The 19,704-nt window shown below is 34.1% G+C and overlaps 2 protein-coding genes and 1 long non-coding RNA gene across 3 annotated transcripts; 2 read left to right on the plus strand and 1 right to left on the minus strand.

Annotated features, from left to right (window-relative positions):
• Positions 1-552: 552 nt before the first annotated feature.
• LOC112741290 (tonoplast dicarboxylate transporter) lies at positions 553-4,958 on the plus strand. The gene is made up of 6 exons (XM_025790209.3): positions 553-1,820; positions 1,919-2,396; positions 3,407-3,450; positions 3,555-3,650; positions 3,954-4,467; positions 4,568-4,958. The coding sequence occupies exons 1-6, from the start codon at positions 1,374-1,376 to the stop codon at positions 4,636-4,638; spliced, it is 1,650 nt and encodes a 549-aa protein (XP_025645994.1). The 5' UTR covers positions 553-1,373; the 3' UTR covers positions 4,639-4,958.
• Positions 4,959-15,427: 10,469 nt separating this feature from the next.
• LOC140178802 (uncharacterized) lies at positions 15,428-16,562 on the minus strand. Its single transcript, XR_011871729.1, has 2 exons — positions 16,096-16,562; positions 15,428-15,864 (listed from the first exon to the last, which is right to left on the minus strand). It is a non-coding gene; the product is annotated as an uncharacterized lncRNA (long non-coding RNA).
• A 2,503-nt stretch (positions 16,563-19,065) lies between these two features.
• On the plus strand, positions 19,066-19,416 carry LOC112741291 (cysteine proteinase inhibitor 1). The gene has a single exon (XM_025790210.3). The coding sequence runs from the start codon at positions 19,066-19,068 to the stop codon at positions 19,414-19,416; it is 351 nt and encodes a 116-aa protein (XP_025645995.1).
• Positions 19,417-19,704: the final 288 nt, after the last annotated feature.

Here is a 19,704-nt window from a genome sequence, read left to right on the forward strand (position 1 = left end):
TAAAATTAGATCGGATCGGATAATTTTTTTTTTTTAAAATCAAGTCACATCACAAATAAAATTAATATTCGAATCGAATTAATTTTTAACTCAAAACAGATTAAAATCGCACCGCAAATATCTCTACCCCAAACAGGACTATTGATACACTCTATCTTACCCTTCTCATGGGTCGTCTTTTCGTAACTATATATAGCCGGATCCTTATTTTTATATATTATTTATCCTGTCTCGGTAGACGGTAGGAAAACAAAAATAGCATGTAGTAGTTGGAAAGGAACATCGTTTCACCTTAATGCATTTTGTTATTTCCAACTAATAAATTAAAATAAAAAAATGTTAGCTGATACATTTTTTATATTCATCTTATATTTAAATCAATACTAATTAATTACTTATTTTTTAATAAAAGTATTAGTCCTTGTTATTCGTCTCATAAAATAAATGTCATTATTCACAAATTAAAATTCATGATACAGTTTAACTTCTTAAAGCACAGCTGCACTCAGCGCGTTTGCCTACATAAATTTCTTCAAGCATTCTTTTTATTACGTCGTAACTCGTAACACATTCAATAATTTCCAAAGGTACAAATACATAAATGTGCCAAGTTCAATAATAATTCGGTCATAACTGGACCCCATTGGTTGGAATCAAGGACCCCTTGTCCCCACTCATTATCATATTGCCACCACTTCCACATGGTGGACATATACATTATTATAAGTCGCTCCAAATTACTATTCAATGCTACAGTTTACAGCGTTCTTCAATTAAAATGATCCACGCACAATGCACTCAAGTAATTCAAGTTAGAAATTCTAACTAAATTGTAACTATAATCTCATCCCAGAAACTAATCATATGCAGGACTGACAAAAAACAATCTAAACTATTATTAATAAGAATCCAATTCAATTTCAGCTGTTATAATTGTCACTGGATGGTATATAATTTGTTTGTGTAAACGTTTGAAGGTCCCAATATATATATATCCGACAAATTAACAATTTCGTAAATTAAAATTTTATTTTTTATCAAATAGATGACTGCATATTTAAGAGAGAATTTAAATTTTTAACATTACTTAAACAAATTAATAAATTAACTATTACTAGACCAATTTAAATTTGTTAATTTTAAATATATTGTAATCGTTGTAAAATTATCATGTAAGGTGTATTTTATATAAAAAAAAAAGAAAGAAAAAAACCAATTTGCCTACTTCATGGTACCTTGTGATTTGTGAAAATTGAAGAAATAAAGCCCCACACGCACTCAATTATTATATATGTATATAACAACCTATCTCCTATAATGATTCTTTCCCGTTACAACATACAACCGAAAATCCCAAACCAGCATATTCCAAGATGAGCGGAGAAGACACGGGGTCGGTGGAGGAGCAGCAGAAGGGCATGAAAGCACCACTGCTGCCAGTCCAAGATTCAGCATCACACAACAGCAACCAGCAAGTGATGACCCTGAAATCATTTCTAACACTGAAGAACTTGTACATAATCCTAGGACCCTTGCTATCCCTGCTGATATGCTTGCTGGTAAAGCTGAAGGATGCTCCGGCAAGTAGTGTGAAGATGCTGGCGGTGATTGCATGGGTATTCGCGTGGTGGGTGACGGAGGCGGTGCCGCTGCCGGTGACTTCGTTGTGCCCGCTGTTCCTGTTCCCTCTCTTTGGAATCGGTTCTGCGGATAGTGTTGCTCACTCTTACATGGACGATGTAATCACCCTTGTTTTGGGTAGTTTCATTCTTGCTCTCGCTGTTGAACGATACAACGTTCATAGAAGATTGGCTTTGAATGTGAGTCATCACTCTCTTCTTTTCATTAGGATCATCATCTTTATTATCAAAAAAATTAATTTTTATTGGGATTTGGGAACATGACATGGGACCCACAGGTAACGCTGTTGTTTTGTGGCGACCCGCTAAACCCAGCAATGCTACTCATGGGTCTGTGCGCCACCACATTCTTTGTAAGCATGTGGCTCCACAACGTGGCGGCGGCGGTCATGATGATGCCGGTGGCCACGGGTATCCTGCAGCGGCTACCACCGCCCAGCGAGCAGTCGGAGGCGGTCAACAAGTTCAGCAGGGCAGTTGTGTTGACTGTGGTGTACGCTACACCCATCGGAGGGATAAGCACGCTAACGGGCACGGGAGTCAACCTTATTCTGATTGGGATGTGGAAGAGCCTTGTGCCTGGTGCCAAGCCCATTAGCTTCAGCACCTGGTTCTTCTATGGCTTCCCTGTCGCCGCTCTCTTGCTCATTGCCTTCTGGTGCATCATGTGCTCCCTCTATGTTCAAAAGGGCTCGGCCCGGGCCTTGTCTGCTTACTTGGAAAAAGCCCACTTGAGGAGGGACCTTGAAGCTCTAGGTAACTCTTTTATTTGTCGCTTTCTTTTTAATATTTTCTACTCTACCTCTCATCCTCATGAATTATGTGTGTCTAACTATGTGGCACGTATAGGGACCAAAAGCGTCACCCTTAGTTGCTGTTTTTTCTTTTCTTTATTTTTTTTTTATGGCCTAAAGCTAAAGCCTCACCCCTCGATGGTGCCATTTACCAAATAATAATTAGTGGACCACAATTTTCCATCTTATTTTTTTTCTTCCTTTTATGGTACATGCACCCCAATTTTCATTCCATGTTTTTGAAGTGGTTACCGAGAATAGATGTTCTCAATTGTTAAAAAAAATTGACAATGTAAAGTGTGATCTCTAATCTTTCATTGTTCCTTCTTTTATATTTATTATTGGTCTCACTTTTAAAATTGATGGTGAGAGATCACACTTTACTTCCTCTATTGTTAAAAAAATGGAGAACATCCATTTCCCATTTTTTTTTGTGTATATATCAATCAATTATCAATAATTAAATAAAATGATGTTGAAAAATAGGTGGATCACGTGTTTGTGTTTAACTTGGTTTTGTCCACGGGGGAGTTCAAGGATGTAAAACTTCATCTTTTTTTAAATACGCATTCAATATCTGACAGTTAGATATGTTTTCAACTACTGAAATTAATTAAACTCTTAATACAGCTTAACATATTCAATAATATGCCCTCAATTATTTCTTAGCAGACTTAAGTGTCACACTGTCACTATAAGATGCATTTATCATCATTCCACGCACCTATTTACATATTGCAAAACTCTAGCCAAGCTATAGTGATACAATTGAACAAGGAATTCCGAGGTTTATTACTTGGAAAACTAAACATGAAATAACGATTGATTGGAAAGAATAGTAAAGGACAAATCGGTAACTGCCTATCCCATTGAAACTGCTAACTGCATTTTTAATCAACACATAACAATATTAGCTACAGAAGTAGAAGCTTATGCAATTTTAATTTGGATTATGTAATGGGGTGATTACAGGTCCAATGTCTTTTGCTGAGAAGATGGTCTTGTCTGTTTTTGGGGTGAGTGTGAGACTAAATTCAAATTCCAATTCCTTAATTTTGTTTACAAAGGCATTAATATAATTAATAACAAGGAGTTATCTATGATGAATATAATAATGTAGCTGCTGATCTTACTATGGATGACTAGAAATATCACGGATGATATTCCTGGATGGGGATCTTTATTCAATAACCTTGTTGGTGACGGAAGTGTTAGTGTAAGTACCTTGTCCACTTTCTTTTTAGCTCAACAAAGTTATCAATCTAGAGATAGGACTTGGTGTATGTGTTTCTTGATTTTTGATCTCTTATGCATATATCTTTAAATTCGGTTTAGTAACTTTCTCCCAATCAAAATATTTATAACAAAATTTATTAGAAAATAAAGATAAAATGAGAATCAATTTGAATTGGTCGAGTAACCAGTTCACTCGTATGCATAATTAATTGTCGAGTACGAGAATATCATGCGAAAATATATATCATGAGAAGGATTTTATACAACATTGCATTGGATGTAGGTTTTGGTAGCTGTGTTATTGTTCATAATCCCAAACATGAAGCAAGAAGGGGAGAAGCTAATGAGCTGGAATGAATGCAAGAAGTTACCATGGAACCTAATATTACTGCTAGGAGCTGGTTTTGCCTTAGCAGATGGAGTGCAATCTAGTGGGCTAGCAGATGTGTTTTCAAGAGCCATAGATTTCTTGGAAGATGCACCATTCTGGGCAATTGCACCTGCCGTCAGTCTAATTAGTAGCATAATCACCGAGTTCATAACTTCCAATGATGCCACTGCCACACTTATTGTGCCACTATTGTACCACATTGCTAGGACTATGCATGTGCACCCTCTTCTTCTTATGGTTCCGGGAGCAATTGCAACCGAATTTGCCTTCTGGCTTCCAACTTCCACACCTTCAAATGTTGTTGGATTTGCCACTGGTCACATTGAAATTAAGGACATGCTTAAGCTCGGTGTCCCTCTTAAGGTTGCCGGGATTGTCGTCCTGTCCATTCTCATGCCCACACTAGGTGCGTTACATTTAAAATAATTCATTTTTTTAAATATTTATAAGTTTAGTAATTTGGTTAAAAATGATACTCATGTTGTAAGTCTTGCTCTCGATCGCAGGGAGTGTTGTTTTTGGAACAAATGATGGAACTCAATGGGTGACACAGGTAAAAGCTCCTATACGGACTTGATTGATTCCTTCACCAAATTCCAACTTGGTTTGTAAAGTTTTTGGTGTGTCTATCATATATATATATAGGTAAGTATTGGAAAAAAAAAAAAAGAAGATAAAAAAAAAAAAGAAATACCCTCCCTGTTGTCCTGTACATAGTAGTATATCAATAGGAAAAAGAAAAAAGAAAGAAGGGAGAGAAAGATCTCCGTCTCTATTTGTTTCTTGATTTTAATTTATATCTTTGTTCTCTGGAAGAGAAGATTTTATCAATTTATGTTGTAATTTGTTTTCTTTCACCAATAAAAAAAGAAATTGAAGATTTGTTTTACAGGTCAATAATCCGTATGTTAAATTGCAATCCAATTAGTTCAAAGAATCTTCAATTTCCTATAATATATTGTGTATATTTGCAGCTGTGGTTATATTTTAATTGTAATGATTTCATTAAAACTTAGTATAGTGTGTTAGTTTGATTTGGTTTCTTTCTCTCTTGTACCATGACATGGTCTAATTAGCGATTTATATTTTCCAGTCAACGATGATAGATACTTGTCATTGATTTGTAATCAAATATTCAAATGCAGTGAATAAATTATATCCAAATGGCACACCAAAGTTTAATAACATACAAAATAGATCTATAATACAATCAATAGAAAGTGACTGGCTAACTTCAAAATAATGTGTGACTGCTAGAGTTTGTGTGCGTAAAAGTCAAAATAAAGTGAGAGTTGAGTGTCTTTTGGTAATAATCAACGAATGAAAATTAATAATAATAGTCCGAGTGTTTTTCAATTGAGTGTCTTTACAATGTTAAGAATTGAAAGGATGAGAATGAGAGATCAGAATCATACTGAAGACCTAGGAGAAAAAATAATTTTCCTGGAGGATGAAGATATCAAATTTGGTATGGAAGAATGTCACCGTAGCACAATGGGGAGGATCATGGTAGACAGAAATTTTAGTTCAGGGACGATAGAGGCAGTCTTCGAGGCTATCTAGAATCACCGAGAGGGACTTAGGATTAAATTCTATGGAGATAATATTTTTCAATTCTTCTTTTTACAGGAATCAGATGTAGTTAGAGTGAAATGAGGATCTTCTTAGCTATTTAAATTAAACAGTTCATCATTTATCTAAGGAGATGGAATTCGAACATGAATATTGCTGAACAGAATTACTCAAATATCCCAATGTAGATTCAGTTATAGGGTTCCTTAAATTCTGTAAAACAAAGGAAGCGACAAAGAAGGTGGGTTCACGGTTAGGGAAAGTGCTGGAGGCGGATTTGTTTTTAATGAAACCTAGAGAGGATCGTTTGTTGAAGGTTTTTTTTGGTGACTTGTTGAAGGTTTGAGTTAACGTGAATGTAACAAATACCCTGAAACAATCAATTAAAATAGCTAGTCCTGATGGAACAGTTTCGATAATCCTTCTAAAATATGAAAGATTAGGAATTTATTGTTGCTTCTGTGGTTTTTTGTGCCACGAAACAAGAAACTGTAGTAAAATACTATAACTTTTGGAGGATCAGGAAAATAAAAAGGAAAGGTGAAAACCGGATCTGAAGGCTGATTTAATAAGGAGGAAATTAGAGGAGCTAAAGGAAAACCTCAACCCTACCAAGGGTAGATGGGAGTCTGAAACAGAGCAAGCGAATCAAAAGTAATACGTGGTGGTGAGCGGGCATTTTCGTCATCTTAGAGCTAAGAAACGGAATGATAATCTTGTCGTATTCAAGAATATGAATTTTAGAAGAATTGTGTCATGGCAGTTTTGGACATCTAGAAGACTAATGCTTGGTTTGGTAAAGCTTTTCGAAGAGGTGCTTGTGCTTTTTAAAAGCTCAAACTCCTCATTTTGTATTTGGTAAATAAAAAAGATCATGTGCTTGTGCTTGCAGCTTTTAAAAGATCGGCGTACTTTTGAAAGCACCTAAGATAGAGCTTTTTAAAGTTGGCTTGTGTTTTTCAAAATTTAAAAGTCTAATATAACCTCATATGTTAACTAATTTTCAAATTTAATGCTTGCATTTATGTCTATTATAGTATTTTTAAATTTTAAAAGCTATTTTACCAAATGTAATTGTTGTTGCTTGTGATTATTAAAAGCAATTTTTAATTTGATTTACCAAACATAAATGCTATAACTTTTAAAAAACCATATTTTAAAAGTTAGCTTTTATAAACTACTTTTAAAAAGTAAAAGCTTTACCAAACTAAGCCTAAAAGTTCGTCTCAAAAACAGTAGTGCTGAAAGGGATAAGGCCCATTGGGATAAGGCAACACAACAAAAAAAACCCAATAAAACTTTTCAAATTCAATGGGAGGCATATTTTATTATTTATTTTCGAATTTTTAGGCCTTTATTTTAAGTTTGTTTTGTTAGAGTTTGTTGAAAAGTTTGATTTACTTTTGATTTGTTTAGTAGTATTTTTAGGGATTTTAAATTTAAATCAAATCTGATCTAATATAATAAAATCAAATTTGATTTGAATTAGTTATCATATCTTTAGGATTTTAAAATTTAAATCAAATCTGATCTAATCCAATAAAATCAAATCTGATTTAAATTAGTTATCCTATCTTATCTTTTAGCTAGTTTGTTAGGGTCTATTTGAATACCTTTGGTGAGACAATTTACATCACTTTGATGAATAAAATTTTCTTAGTGCTTTATGCACGTTTTTTTAGTGTGATTAAGTGAGGTGAGTAATTTGCTTCGCTTGTTGAATGGAGAAGATTGAGGGATTCAATTTTCACCCTAGGTTGTCAAGGACAAGTTCTTTGAAGGTCTAGTAGGAAATTCTTTCCGGTGACTTAGTTTGCTAAGAACAAGTATCTTAGAGGTCTAGTAGAAAAACTTTTATCTATCTTTTATATTTCCGTTGTGTCTCTTTATGCCAATAAATTCCTCTTCTTGATGCCGTTCTTTTCCCCCTTCCATTAGGATTTTAATACTTCGAATGTATTAAACCCCAAACATAATTCTTATCATCTGGTATCAGTTACTTGTAGGTAAATTTTTATTTATCTGCCTACAGAGTTAAAAAAAAACGAAAAAAAAAACAAAACAAAAAGAGTCGCAAAAAAAATGTTTGCGTATTAAGATAGTGATAGTGATGATGAAGGAAGCTTATATCAGTTGCAAATCCCTGCATTTAAAGGAAGGAATGATCTTGAAGCATATTTTAAATGGGAAAGGAAGGTAGAATCAATTTTTGCAAATTGCATCATTTCAGAGGGAAAAAAGGTTCTATAAGCCAATTTTTCCTCTGAAAGATGCAATTTGCAAAAATTGATTATACCTTCCTTTCCCATTTAAAATACGCTTCAGGATCATTCCTCCCTTTGAAGGCAGGAATTTGCAACTGAGAACCCTTTTTAGCATATGAACTTCCTTCATCATCACTATCGTAGTACGCAAACATTTTTTTAAGACTCTTTTTGTTTTTTTTAACTCTTTAGGAAAAAGAAAACTAATGAGACTAAACAAAATTCTAGAACGTGCAGATAAATAAAAATTTACCTACAACTGTAACATACCAGATGATAAGAATTATGTTGGGGTTTAATACATTCGAAGTATTAAAATCCTAATGGAAGGGGGACAAGAAAAAAAGGCATCAAGAAGAGGAATTTATTGGCATAAAGAGACAGCGAAAACATAAAAGATAGATAAAGATTTTTCAACTAGACCTCTAAGATACCTGTTCTTAGCAACCTAGGTGACTGGAAAGGATTCCCTATTAGACCTTCAAAGAACTTGTCCTTGACAACGTAGATCAGAGGGATGAAAATTGAATCACTCAATCTTCTCCATGCAACAAGCGAAGCAAATCACTCACCTCACTTAATCACACTAAAAAAAGTGCATAAAGCACTAAGAAAATATTATTCATCAAAGTTATGTAAATTGTCTCATCAAAGGTATTTAAATAGACTCCTAACAAACTAGCTAAAAGATAAGATAAAATAACTAATTTAAATCAGATTTGATCTTATTGGATTAGATCAGATTTGATTTAAATTTTAAAATCCTAAAGATATGATAACTAATTCAAATCAAATTTGATCTTATTAGATTAGATCAGATTGATTTAAATTTAAAATTCTTAAAAAATACTACTAAACAAATCAAAAGTAAATCAAACCTTCCAACAAACTCTAACAACAAAATAAACTTAAAATAAAGGCCTAAAAATTCAAAATTAAATAATAAAATATGCCTCCCATTGAATTTGAAAAGCTTTATTGGGCTTCTTGTTGTGTTGCCTTAACCTAATGGGCTTTATGAATTGTTGCCCTTTCAACACCACTGTTTTTGAGACGGACTCTTGGTCTTCTAGATGTCCAAGACTGACATGGCACAATTCTTCTAGAATTCAAATCCTTGAATATGACAAGATTATCATTCCGTCCCTTAGTTCTAAGATGACAAAAATGCCCCTTGACCACGTATCAGAAAGCCCACACCAACTAGCCTCATTAAAAGCTTCTCTCAACTAGTTGTAATAGAGAATCATGGGAGTCATACCTCTCCTACTCAGAAATAGAAAGAAGTGAGTCCTTAGCAAGATAAGTCCCCGTTGCTGAAAATCAGTAATAGGTAGAATATAGAACACAAGCATTTTCTGCTGCTCATGGTGCAACTGGAGAACGGGAGAAAATAGGAAGTTTTCAAATTGGCAGCATTCAACAAAAAAACAGAGGTTGCAACAAGAGACCTAAACTGAAATACCTGACAAGGAAGAACACTATTGAGGAGAATAATAAAAATGTTGCTGGTACTAAAAGAAGACAAGAGGAGATGGAGGAATGGCAGGACGGTAAGATGATGAGTAGTAAAATTGAAGCTGTTGATGAAAGAGAGGAGGGTGCTACCAAAATCAGACACCCACATCGATATGAAGATAATGATGTGGAATTGCTGGAATTTGGAAAAACCCCTGGCAATTCACAACATTCAAGGGATCCAAAGATTCAATTTTCCCGAGGTGATGTATCTATGTGAGACAAAACATCATATTCTCGTTCGTAGAGATGCAGATGAGAACGTGTGGATTCAAAAAGAGTTACCATGTTCATCCGCATGGAATGGCAGGAGGGTTGGTTGTTGGATGGATGGATAGAGTGAAATTGGAGATCCAGATGACGAAGGATTTCTTTATATGGGTTTCAGTAGATGACCAAGAAAGATAGATCACTTGAAAAGTCTTGGGAGTTCACCTAAGCAGTATAAATCAAATCTGAGAGAATCCATATGATAAACTGCTCAACATACTCAATCAAACAGGAGATAGATTTGTAGTTATGGGGGATTTCAATGCAATATTGACAAACAACGAAAAGGAGGGCGGCAGAAAAAAATCTCTATAATCTATTAAGAGTTTTCGGAGATTTATTAATAGGAGTGATCTGATGGATATGGGTTTCACAAGTGAAAAGTTTACTTGGTGGAATCACAGCTGTCAAAAAAGGGCAATCAGAAAACGGTTAGACCATACTTTAATTTCTAAAAAACTAAGAGAAGAATATCCAATGGCCATTGTTGCTCATTTAGAGGACTCGGGATCAGATCATAGGCCTCTCGTGCTGATCACTAATTCAGAAATAATGAAAAGTAAGAGGAGGTTCAAATTCCAAGAAAGACGGTGTGAGAAAGAGATGGTTGATAAAATAATTAGAGAGACTTGGCCAATTTATATAGAAGGATCTCCTATGTACCAGCTGTTTCAAAAACTAAAATTATGCAGATAAAAACTGGTGAAGTGGTAATCTTCTGGTATGAATAATAGTAAGAAATTGATTATGAGATTGGAGGACAGGCTCACGGTTTTGAAGGAGCATCCGGAGCTAGTTGAGAAGTCTAAAATTTTACAGATTGGGGATGAGTTATTTGAAGCCTATCTTAAAGAAGAGAGGTTCTGGAAAAAAATCTAGAGTGAAGTAATTGCAGTGTAGGGATCAAAACACTATAATTTTTCATTCCTAGAATCAGGCCAGAAACAGAAAAAATAAGATATGGAGGCTAGAAGACGAGAATGGGTTATGGTGTACCACACCAGAATCCATAGGGGCGAGGGCTCAGAGATACCTTCAGGAGTTGTTTTTAGCAGGGGATATTCAAGACCCCTCCGATGTGCTAGGTGATTTAAGGAGAAAAGTGTCAGCTGAGACTAACCACAATCTGACTAAGCCAGTAACAGATGAAGAGATCAGAAAAGCTATTTTCTCCATTAATCCAGATGCTGCCCTGGGAGATGATGGCTTTACAACTAAATTTTTTCAATTTTATTGGGTTGTTATCAAGTCAGAAATGTGCAAAACGGTGAAAAACTTCTTTAAATGTAACAATATTATCAAAGGTTTCAATCATACTCAAATTTGTCTCATTCTTAAGATCCCAAATGCTATGTTTATGAATCATATTAGACCCATCAGCTTGAGTACGATTTTCTATAAAATTATCTCTAAAATCTTAGTACATAGACTCCAGCCTCTCATGAATAGAATCATTAGTGACAATTAGAGCACTTTTATCTGAGGACGCTTATTAGTGATAACATTATGGTAGCTCATGAATCCATGCACTTTCTTAAATCTAAAAGCTATGGTGATTATGATTTAGCTTTAAAGGTTGAGATAAGTAAAGCCTATGATAAGGTGAAATGGAACCTTGTGTGGTTTGTTATGAAAAAGTTGAGTTTTTCTGATAAATGGATTAATTGGATGAAAGAATGTGTGTCTACCATCTCTTATCCTGTTGTTGTGGATGGTTCTCCTATTGTTTTTTTTTAAACTATCTAGAGGGCTTTGTCAAGGAGATCCCCTCTCCCCTTATCTATTTATACTATATGCAGAAAGTCTTTTTTTTTTTTCTGTTCCACAAAGAAGAACAGAATAACCTATTTCAGGGACTTTAGTTGAACAATAGATTCCCCTCTATTAATCATTTACTATTTGCAGATGACTCGCTTCTTTTTTGTTAAGCAAACCAATTCAACTGTACAAACTTAATGAATACTTTATGAGTTTATGGTGATCTCAGTGGCCAGAGGATAAACCTTAATAAATCTGTAATTTTCTTCAGTAAAAACACTCCTCAGTAGAGTAAACAAGACCTGACCAACATTTAGGTATCTCTAATGTGGGTGCACAAGACAAATATCTAGGATTATCTTCTACCATCATGAGATCAAAGGCAGAGACCTTTGCTTATGTCAAAGACAAAGTTGCAAAAAAGCTTAATCACTGGAAACGTTCTTTTTTTGTCGGCTAGTGGGAGAGAAATACTGATAAAATCTGTAAGGACAATCATTCCAATCTACACACTAAGTTGCTTTAAGCTTCTAGAATCTCTAATTGATGAATTGTAGAAAATAATAATAATTTTTTTATGGGGTCAGAGATAAAATAAACTAAAATTACATTGAATTGGTTGGGATACTTTGAGTAGACCAAAAGATGAAGGAGACATGGATTTCAAAGATCTAAAGGCCTTCAACCTAGCTGTGATAACCTCGATTTTCGAGTACGCAAGATCTTTTCTGAAGGCACGGATTTCTCCTGAAGATCAGTAAAGGGAACACCTCTTATATATCATAAATTATTTCAATCCTCATTGTCATTATGTCATCCTTAAGCTAGAACCTCTTCTGAGGCAAGCTCGATAACGCAATCGTGAAGAACCTAGTTTTTGAACCGTATCGGTTAGGAGTTTTGATTCTGATTTTCGTAAATAGTCTCAGTTTGACGAACTGGACTTGATTCATGAGAGAAGAGAGATAATAGTATAATATTATCATTATATGAGTATTAGAAGCTGCTAGAATGATATTATAAGGTTACCTGGTCTGTTTTAGTTAAAAACAGGAAATCGGTTTAACCGGGTTCACAGTTTACTGGTGCAGCTTAGCACCAGCACTCTCTGATGACTTTAGCAATGCTAAGGCCTCATCATACATGTTCTATTCTCATATTAAATATGTTACTAGTGTCATTTATGCTAGTAGCTCAGAAAATAATTTTTAGAGATATTTTTACAAGTGTTCCGATACACCTAGTTTTAGTAGTTATATACCAGAGATATTTTAATATTATTTTAATCCACCCCCAAGCCAACCAATCACAACTTACCTTACACCCCCAAGACCTCCAAGGCTATCTCATTTCTTCATTTTGGCCGAAAATAATAAGAGAGAAAAGAGAGAAACTTTCATGAACATTTAATCTTCAAAGCTTGATTTCTTCTGAACTAAAACTCAAATCAAAACTCCGATTTCACCAAAATGATCCTCTCTTCTTCCTCTACATAACCATATAACATATCAAGGCTGGAAATAAGGTGAGATGGCTGTCTTCCTCCCTCTTCAATTCGGTTTTCAAAGAAACATGCTTAAACATGTGTTTTCTTGATGTTCTTCCTTAGGAATCATGCTTAACTTGACTTGAGGGCCAAGAAATGTTAATTTCCAGCAACTCTAAGGTGAGAAATCCCTTCCTAACATGCTGAGTGAGATTTGGTTAGTTGGGGGGTTTTTGGATTTAAAGTTGTTCTTGATGTGATTTAGGAGGAAAAAGTGCTTAAGGACCACCTGAAAGTATAAGCGAATTAGGAGCAGCAAAACTAGGTGGGGTTTGACGAAAATAATCTCGATTAATTGTGTTTGAGATGTGTGATTATGATATGATTTGGTTATGCTTGAAATGGATTGTTTATATGAGTAATTCTTGTTGAAATTTTGGTGAAAATTTGATTAAATTTGATGAAATTCAAGTTATGAGTTTGTGTTCTTGGAGCTGCTGGAAAAACGAACCCTAACCCTTAAATTGGGATTCAATTTGTGTTGTAATCAAGGCAAAATATGGGGCTTTAGTGGATACAATTTTATTTTGAATTATGGTAAAGATCCATCGCTGAAAAGATTGAAAAACGGGTGAAAACAAAGAAAGAATCTGAACAATTTATGAAGAACACGAAGAACACTTTGAGTGTGGTGAAGAACAATTAAGAACACCTTTTTGATCCATTAAAGGGCAAGGAAGCAAATATTTTGGTGTTTGGGGGGTTATTTGGTAATTTCTAAAAGTTAGGGTGGTTAAAGTAGAAATATTAAAAGTTACGGGTGGTAAAAAGTAAATTTTAAAGGTTAAAAGTTAAATTGGGGTAATTTTCGAAAATTTAATAATAAAATAATAAATAATAATAAAATATTAAATAATAATATTTAATTAAAAATAATATTTTAATAAAAAGAATAAAATAATACGAAAAAGGCAATTTTCTGTAAAAGTTTTAGAAAGACAACTTTAAGCGCAGAATCTCATAATTACCTTCATAAAACACCTAGGGAGTGGTAATAACATGTTAATGAGGCAAAGATAAATAAAAGATAAAAATTTAAAGAAAAGATAAACACCAAAGAAAAGTCTGTAAAATTTGTATAGTATGATTGAACAGAGAAAGAAAGAGGTATTGCATAAGAATGTGAAAGTGATGATGAATAATGAGAATGATTATGTAATAATCTGCTGCAGAGAGGCAGTCAGATAGATGGTAGTACGACCACTGAGAGTGCTTTCTTGGGATACTTAGCTATAATGCTATTCTGTAAGTCAGAGGACTCTTACAGAGGTATCGAGAAAACACAACTAGCATATATTCATGTAAGTCAAAGGACTCTTACAGTGAGTGTGTTGAGCAGATATAAGTTAACTAGCTCTGCCATGCAAGTCAAAGGACTCTTGCAGGGGTATGCCTCACAAGTCAAAGGACTCTTGTAAAGGGCATTACCAACAGGGAAGCCCTACTTGGTCAGAAGACTCCGGGTAATGTCGGGAGCGGGTATGTAACCGACAAATGAGCTCATTACCTGCACTAGAGCTAGACATGCATCATACTTGGTTGTGCATTTTCTCTATTATGATTGTTGCATGAATGTATGCTTTCTTTGTTTGTATTTTATTCTTTGTGTTTGTGTTTGTGTTATTTTTTTGTATTCTTCTGTTTGTGTTCTGCTATCTGTTTTCTCTATCTTCTCTATTTATCTGCTAAACAACACAGAATTAATGAACTTAACTAATAACCCCGACCCTACTAAGAACTCCCCAGTTCTTACCCCTTCTCTCTCCCTTCCCCCTTCAGATGGAAGCATGAGTACCCCTCCGTAGTTCGCTGACGATTGTTCGCGAAAAGGATTCCGCTCTAGGTAGTCTTCTGAGTCTAGAGTGAACTCCATTATATGTTTATATGTATATACTGTGAGACCAGCCATCGTCTGCACCCCGTTTGTATGCGAACTCTGACCTAAATCCTGTGTACGAGACTCCTGTTATGTGGCTACTTGATGAAATACTAGAGAGACGCTCTTTGACGACGTATGATCGTGCAGAGGAGTAGTAGACGACCTACCACCTTTTGATGACATTCGACCTGACTCGTGTTTTGAAGAATTAGAACGTACTTTTCCTCGCTTTAGTAGTCTAGAGGGACTAGGCGAGTATAGAGTCTAGACTAGCCTGGGTGCCAGCTTAGGGACTTCTTGAATAGGTCAGGGCCCGTGATGTTGTATGTATATATATGTATATTGTTATTATCTAGCTATATCTAGAGGTGTTCTAACTAAAAGTCTATACTCTAATAAAGGCTGGATCACTGAATGTTGTTAACTGCTTGTGATGTATTTATGTGTGGTTGCTTATAACTGTTGTATCTGTTATTATTTGCGAGTTGATTGGTGAATGATTCCGAGCGTTAGACAAACGTTATCGAAAAAAAAACCTCAAAAATTAACTACGTTTTTAACAACGAATCAGGCTCATATGATAAATAATAGATAATAATTAGAAAGACAAATTGGTAGCGCTCAATTTTTGGTATGATCTAGACATATTGAAAATTGGGTCGTTACACTAGCAATGTTAGTTAAACAAGGCTGATAACTACTAACAAAATCACATTCACTCTTCTATAAGATATACAAAAATAAATACTTCATGCTTACCTCGTTCTTAAAAGCTCAAGCAGGAAATAGACCATCCTGAACCTGGAGAAACCTCCTGGAAGGAAGGAAGGTGCTTGAAAAAGATGTTGAATAGCAAGTGTCAAAACAGGGATTGTAAAGTTCATAGATGATCCATAGTTGGGTTTGAACCCCCTTTTCAGACTCCCTCCCAATGAAGCTAGAAATCTTGATCTCTTCTGAGTGAAACAACTTCTAGATGCATTTGAAAATTAGAATCTACAATTGATTCAAGAACATTTCAACTCAGAAATTACAATTCAAATCGGTTAAACTTCAATAGATGAAGTAGAAAACTCCCTCACCCGAACTCTAAATAATTTAGAACAATATACTATCAAATTGGGATACTCCAAAGTATATCATTTCTTCCACCCCCAATTGACCTTCTTCTAAAAAGATTTAAAGAAAAAGGAATTTGAAAATCTGTTTGGAGTTTAAAGTGCCAACCTAAAATTCGTACTTTTGTTTGGAAACAACTTCATAACGGACTGGCAATGAAAGAGAAACTCCATGAACACCTTCTTCATGCTGGTGAACAGTGCCTCCGTTGTATTACTACTCCGAAATCAGCACTCAATACAATAGTTTTTTGCTCTCAAATAGTAAGTGCCTGGGACTACTCACCTTTGAGCAGCTTGATCCCCAAAACCCACAGTTTCAACCTTGGCAATGGTAGATAAAACTTGTGGAAACATTAGTGAAACAACCAGACTTCAAGAATAACTTAGCCAGAGTAGCTAATATTCTTTGGAGAGTATGGATCGACCAAAATCTTTAGGTGTTTGAAGGCCAACGTAAGCCGATTAGAAAAATTCTATCCCAAATCTTATACTTTGCTAATGAATTCTTTAAGGACCAGAGACACCACCACCAATTTTCTTAATTCACTTTTCTATTTTATGTTTTTTCTTTCTAAGTTTTTTTTGTCTGATTCTACTTTCAATTGGAAATATCTTACTTTTCTACTATGTTTGTATTCTGGTCTCATAGACAAATGTATTATTTACTTTTTTTTTTACAATAAAATATCCAATATTTTTGATAAAAAAAAAGTGACTGACTCAAAATTTTAAGCCATATTATCACAAAGTACTAACTAAGTTTGTTGATAAAAATGATCAAATAATCGATCCACAATTAAAGAGATCATTATTAAACTACAACTAATTAATAATACATAAAATTATCATTCTACTAAGATCTTTACAAAAGAGCACAACAAACAAGAATAAAAACAAATGGAACCACAACTTATTCACCATCAATAAAGATCACAGAGAGCTATTATGACTAAGGATGGAGCTTATAAATTACTATTCAAAATATGATTTTAAATTTTGAATTACAGTTGAACTAAATCATAATAAGCAAATGTTTAGTGGTCAAAGGTGTTGACAATTTTTTTTTCTGGTCTTGGCTCTTCAGGTATGAGGGATTTTTGTCCTCTATTTTTTTTTCCAACAAAGTCCACAGTTACCTATTAGCATTTGGTAACAAGGACAACCCAAACCCATGCTATTTTGGGCTTCAAATTGCTTGAGTACCACCAATACATTACTGAGTACACTATCCTTTTTTTTTGTGACTGAGTACACTATCCTTTTGTGTCTTCTTTTTTTCCTTTTAAAAAATATTATCCATATCCATTAAATCATTATTTGATTTGATTTTTTATGATGATGAGAGAAAATTTTCTATGCAAAACTAATTTGACAATAAAAAAATTAAAAAATGATATCAATTAAAGAATGAAAATTTTTATTTTTAAAAAATATTAGTCCAACAATCGAAGCCTCAAACTTTTTCTTAAATTAATATACAAAAACAAAAAAACATGTTAGAAATACTTTTATTAAGAACTTAAACAGATAAAACGAAGTATATACAAGTAATTATATTTCTAATAACATGCTTTTTTGCATAAGAAAACTTTGTTGTTTTAATTTAACTAAATTTTTTATATAAAATTTTAATGTCATATTACAAAATATTTCTCTAAAAATATTTAAATTAATAAAAAAGACAGATAAATAATTATACATATATGACCAAAAATCAAAATACAAGAAAAAGTTTTTTATTTTTCTTAAATTTCAAACAAAGGCAAAGCATGTGATAAAAAATTAAAAATATTAACAAGGCATGCATTAATTGAAATGAAACGACTAGCTTAAATGCATACGGGCGAGGCTAATTGCAATGAATAATTATTGTGGGTGACATTAGTGGATTCCAGAAAGGTTGTGAGCTAGTAAGTCGTAACTTGTGAGTTGAGTTTGGTAGGTGAAGCTGAGTGTCTTCATCTGTGACTGTAGTTACTGTGGGCTACCAGCACATGGTTCCCTAATTTGCGCCGTGTCTTTTTTGTTGAGTGTTCAAAATTTCCAATATTATTTCTTCCATATCCCATCATTTCGAAATAAATTATGATATCCTAATTCCTTACTTAGCGTGTTGAATTGGCCCCATGCAGGTGTCCCCTTCCTCTTGTGACCAATGTCCTTTCATATTTTAATTATAATCGAAAATGACTGACATTACATTTTGTAACTTAATATCATTTTATTTACACCAAAATAATATATAAACATTAAACATTTTGAATATAAATATTCATTGATTATTAATTAATTAATTAATTAAATAATTAAAAAAGTTTTGTTGTCCGTGTCTATCCAAATCACATAGTTTCGTACTTTATCCGATTCATCAAATCTAGTGGCAAACAGTAGCCTTTAACCAGTGCCAAGTGGACACCAGCTAAGAAACATGCGTATGTCGGTAGGTTACTCATATCTTCAATTCTTCAGGTTACTTCACCTTGTTACATTACACAATTATTTGTATTCTTTATTTTTTGATATTTTTATATAATTAACGAGGTTAATTTATAATATTACATACATAGTACAATGAGAAAATATTTCGAAAGGTTAGAAATTTTATAACATGCTTAGGGATTATTTGATAGCTAAGGTCAGGGCATAAATGATCTTTTATTAGTCACTATCATTCCTTTTATAATATAATTATTAATTGATAAGAACTCTTTAAATATCAGAGAATCAGTTATATTACCGTAACAAAACTTAGCTTGGTAAAACGACAAAAAAAAAAAAAAAGGGAAGTCTTAAGCAATAAGTAAGAAGTAAGAAAATATGAAAACTGTGTTTATTACTGATGTACTTCCGAAGAATAATAAATTGAAGCATTTACTTAGTCACCAAAAAAAAGTTGAAGCATTTACTTAATGATGGACTCGTAATATGAATGAAGTTTGTGGGCAAATTATTAAAGCATAGGCACACGCTTTACCGTTACCTTATTATCCTCTCTCTCTCTCTCTATAAATTGCAACCACCCCGAACCGCACTCTTCGTTCACACAATAACACAAACACTTAGTCTTCAAGTAAGAATGGCGATCACGAGGCCTCACCACGTCATCATCCTCTCCGTACTGCTCTTCGCTTCGATCTCAGCCTTCGCCGCTCTAGTCGGAGGCTGGACGCCAATCAAGGACCTCCAGAACAACCACCACGTGGCTGAGATCGCAGATTATGCAGTCTCGGAGTACAACAGGCGTTCCGGTGCGAAACTGAAGCTGGTGAAGGTTGTTAAGGGAGAGAGTCAGGTTGTTGCTGGAACAAATTACCGTCTTGACCTCAAAGCAACTGACGGATCCAAGACTCAGGACTATCAGGCTGTCGTGTGGGAGAAGCCATGGGAACATTTCAAGAATCTCACTTCCTTCACTCCTCTTCATTAATCATATAGTCATCTTTGTTAGTATTTTAATTAATAAAAACTCTTATGAGCTTCGTGTTATTATTATTGAGTATTATGTTATAATAGTGTATTATATTGTTATTTCGAGGTATCAGAATTATATTCATTGCTTTGTTTTAGGGAAAATTATAGAAAATAGAAAATAGAAAGCGAGATTGGCGTTGCCTAGTTTAGGTTGCTGAACGGTTCGATTCCATTTGTTCTTTTCCCAACTGAATTTCGTTGTCCTCTACAGTAAGGGATAATGACGTATTTATTATTTTTAAAA

The sequence above is a fragment of the Arachis hypogaea genome, chromosome 14 (genome assembly GCF_003086295.3).
Source record: "Arachis hypogaea cultivar Tifrunner chromosome 14, arahy.Tifrunner.gnm2.J5K5, whole genome shotgun sequence".
Classification (NCBI taxonomy): domain Eukaryota; kingdom Viridiplantae; phylum Streptophyta; class Magnoliopsida; order Fabales; family Fabaceae; genus Arachis; species Arachis hypogaea.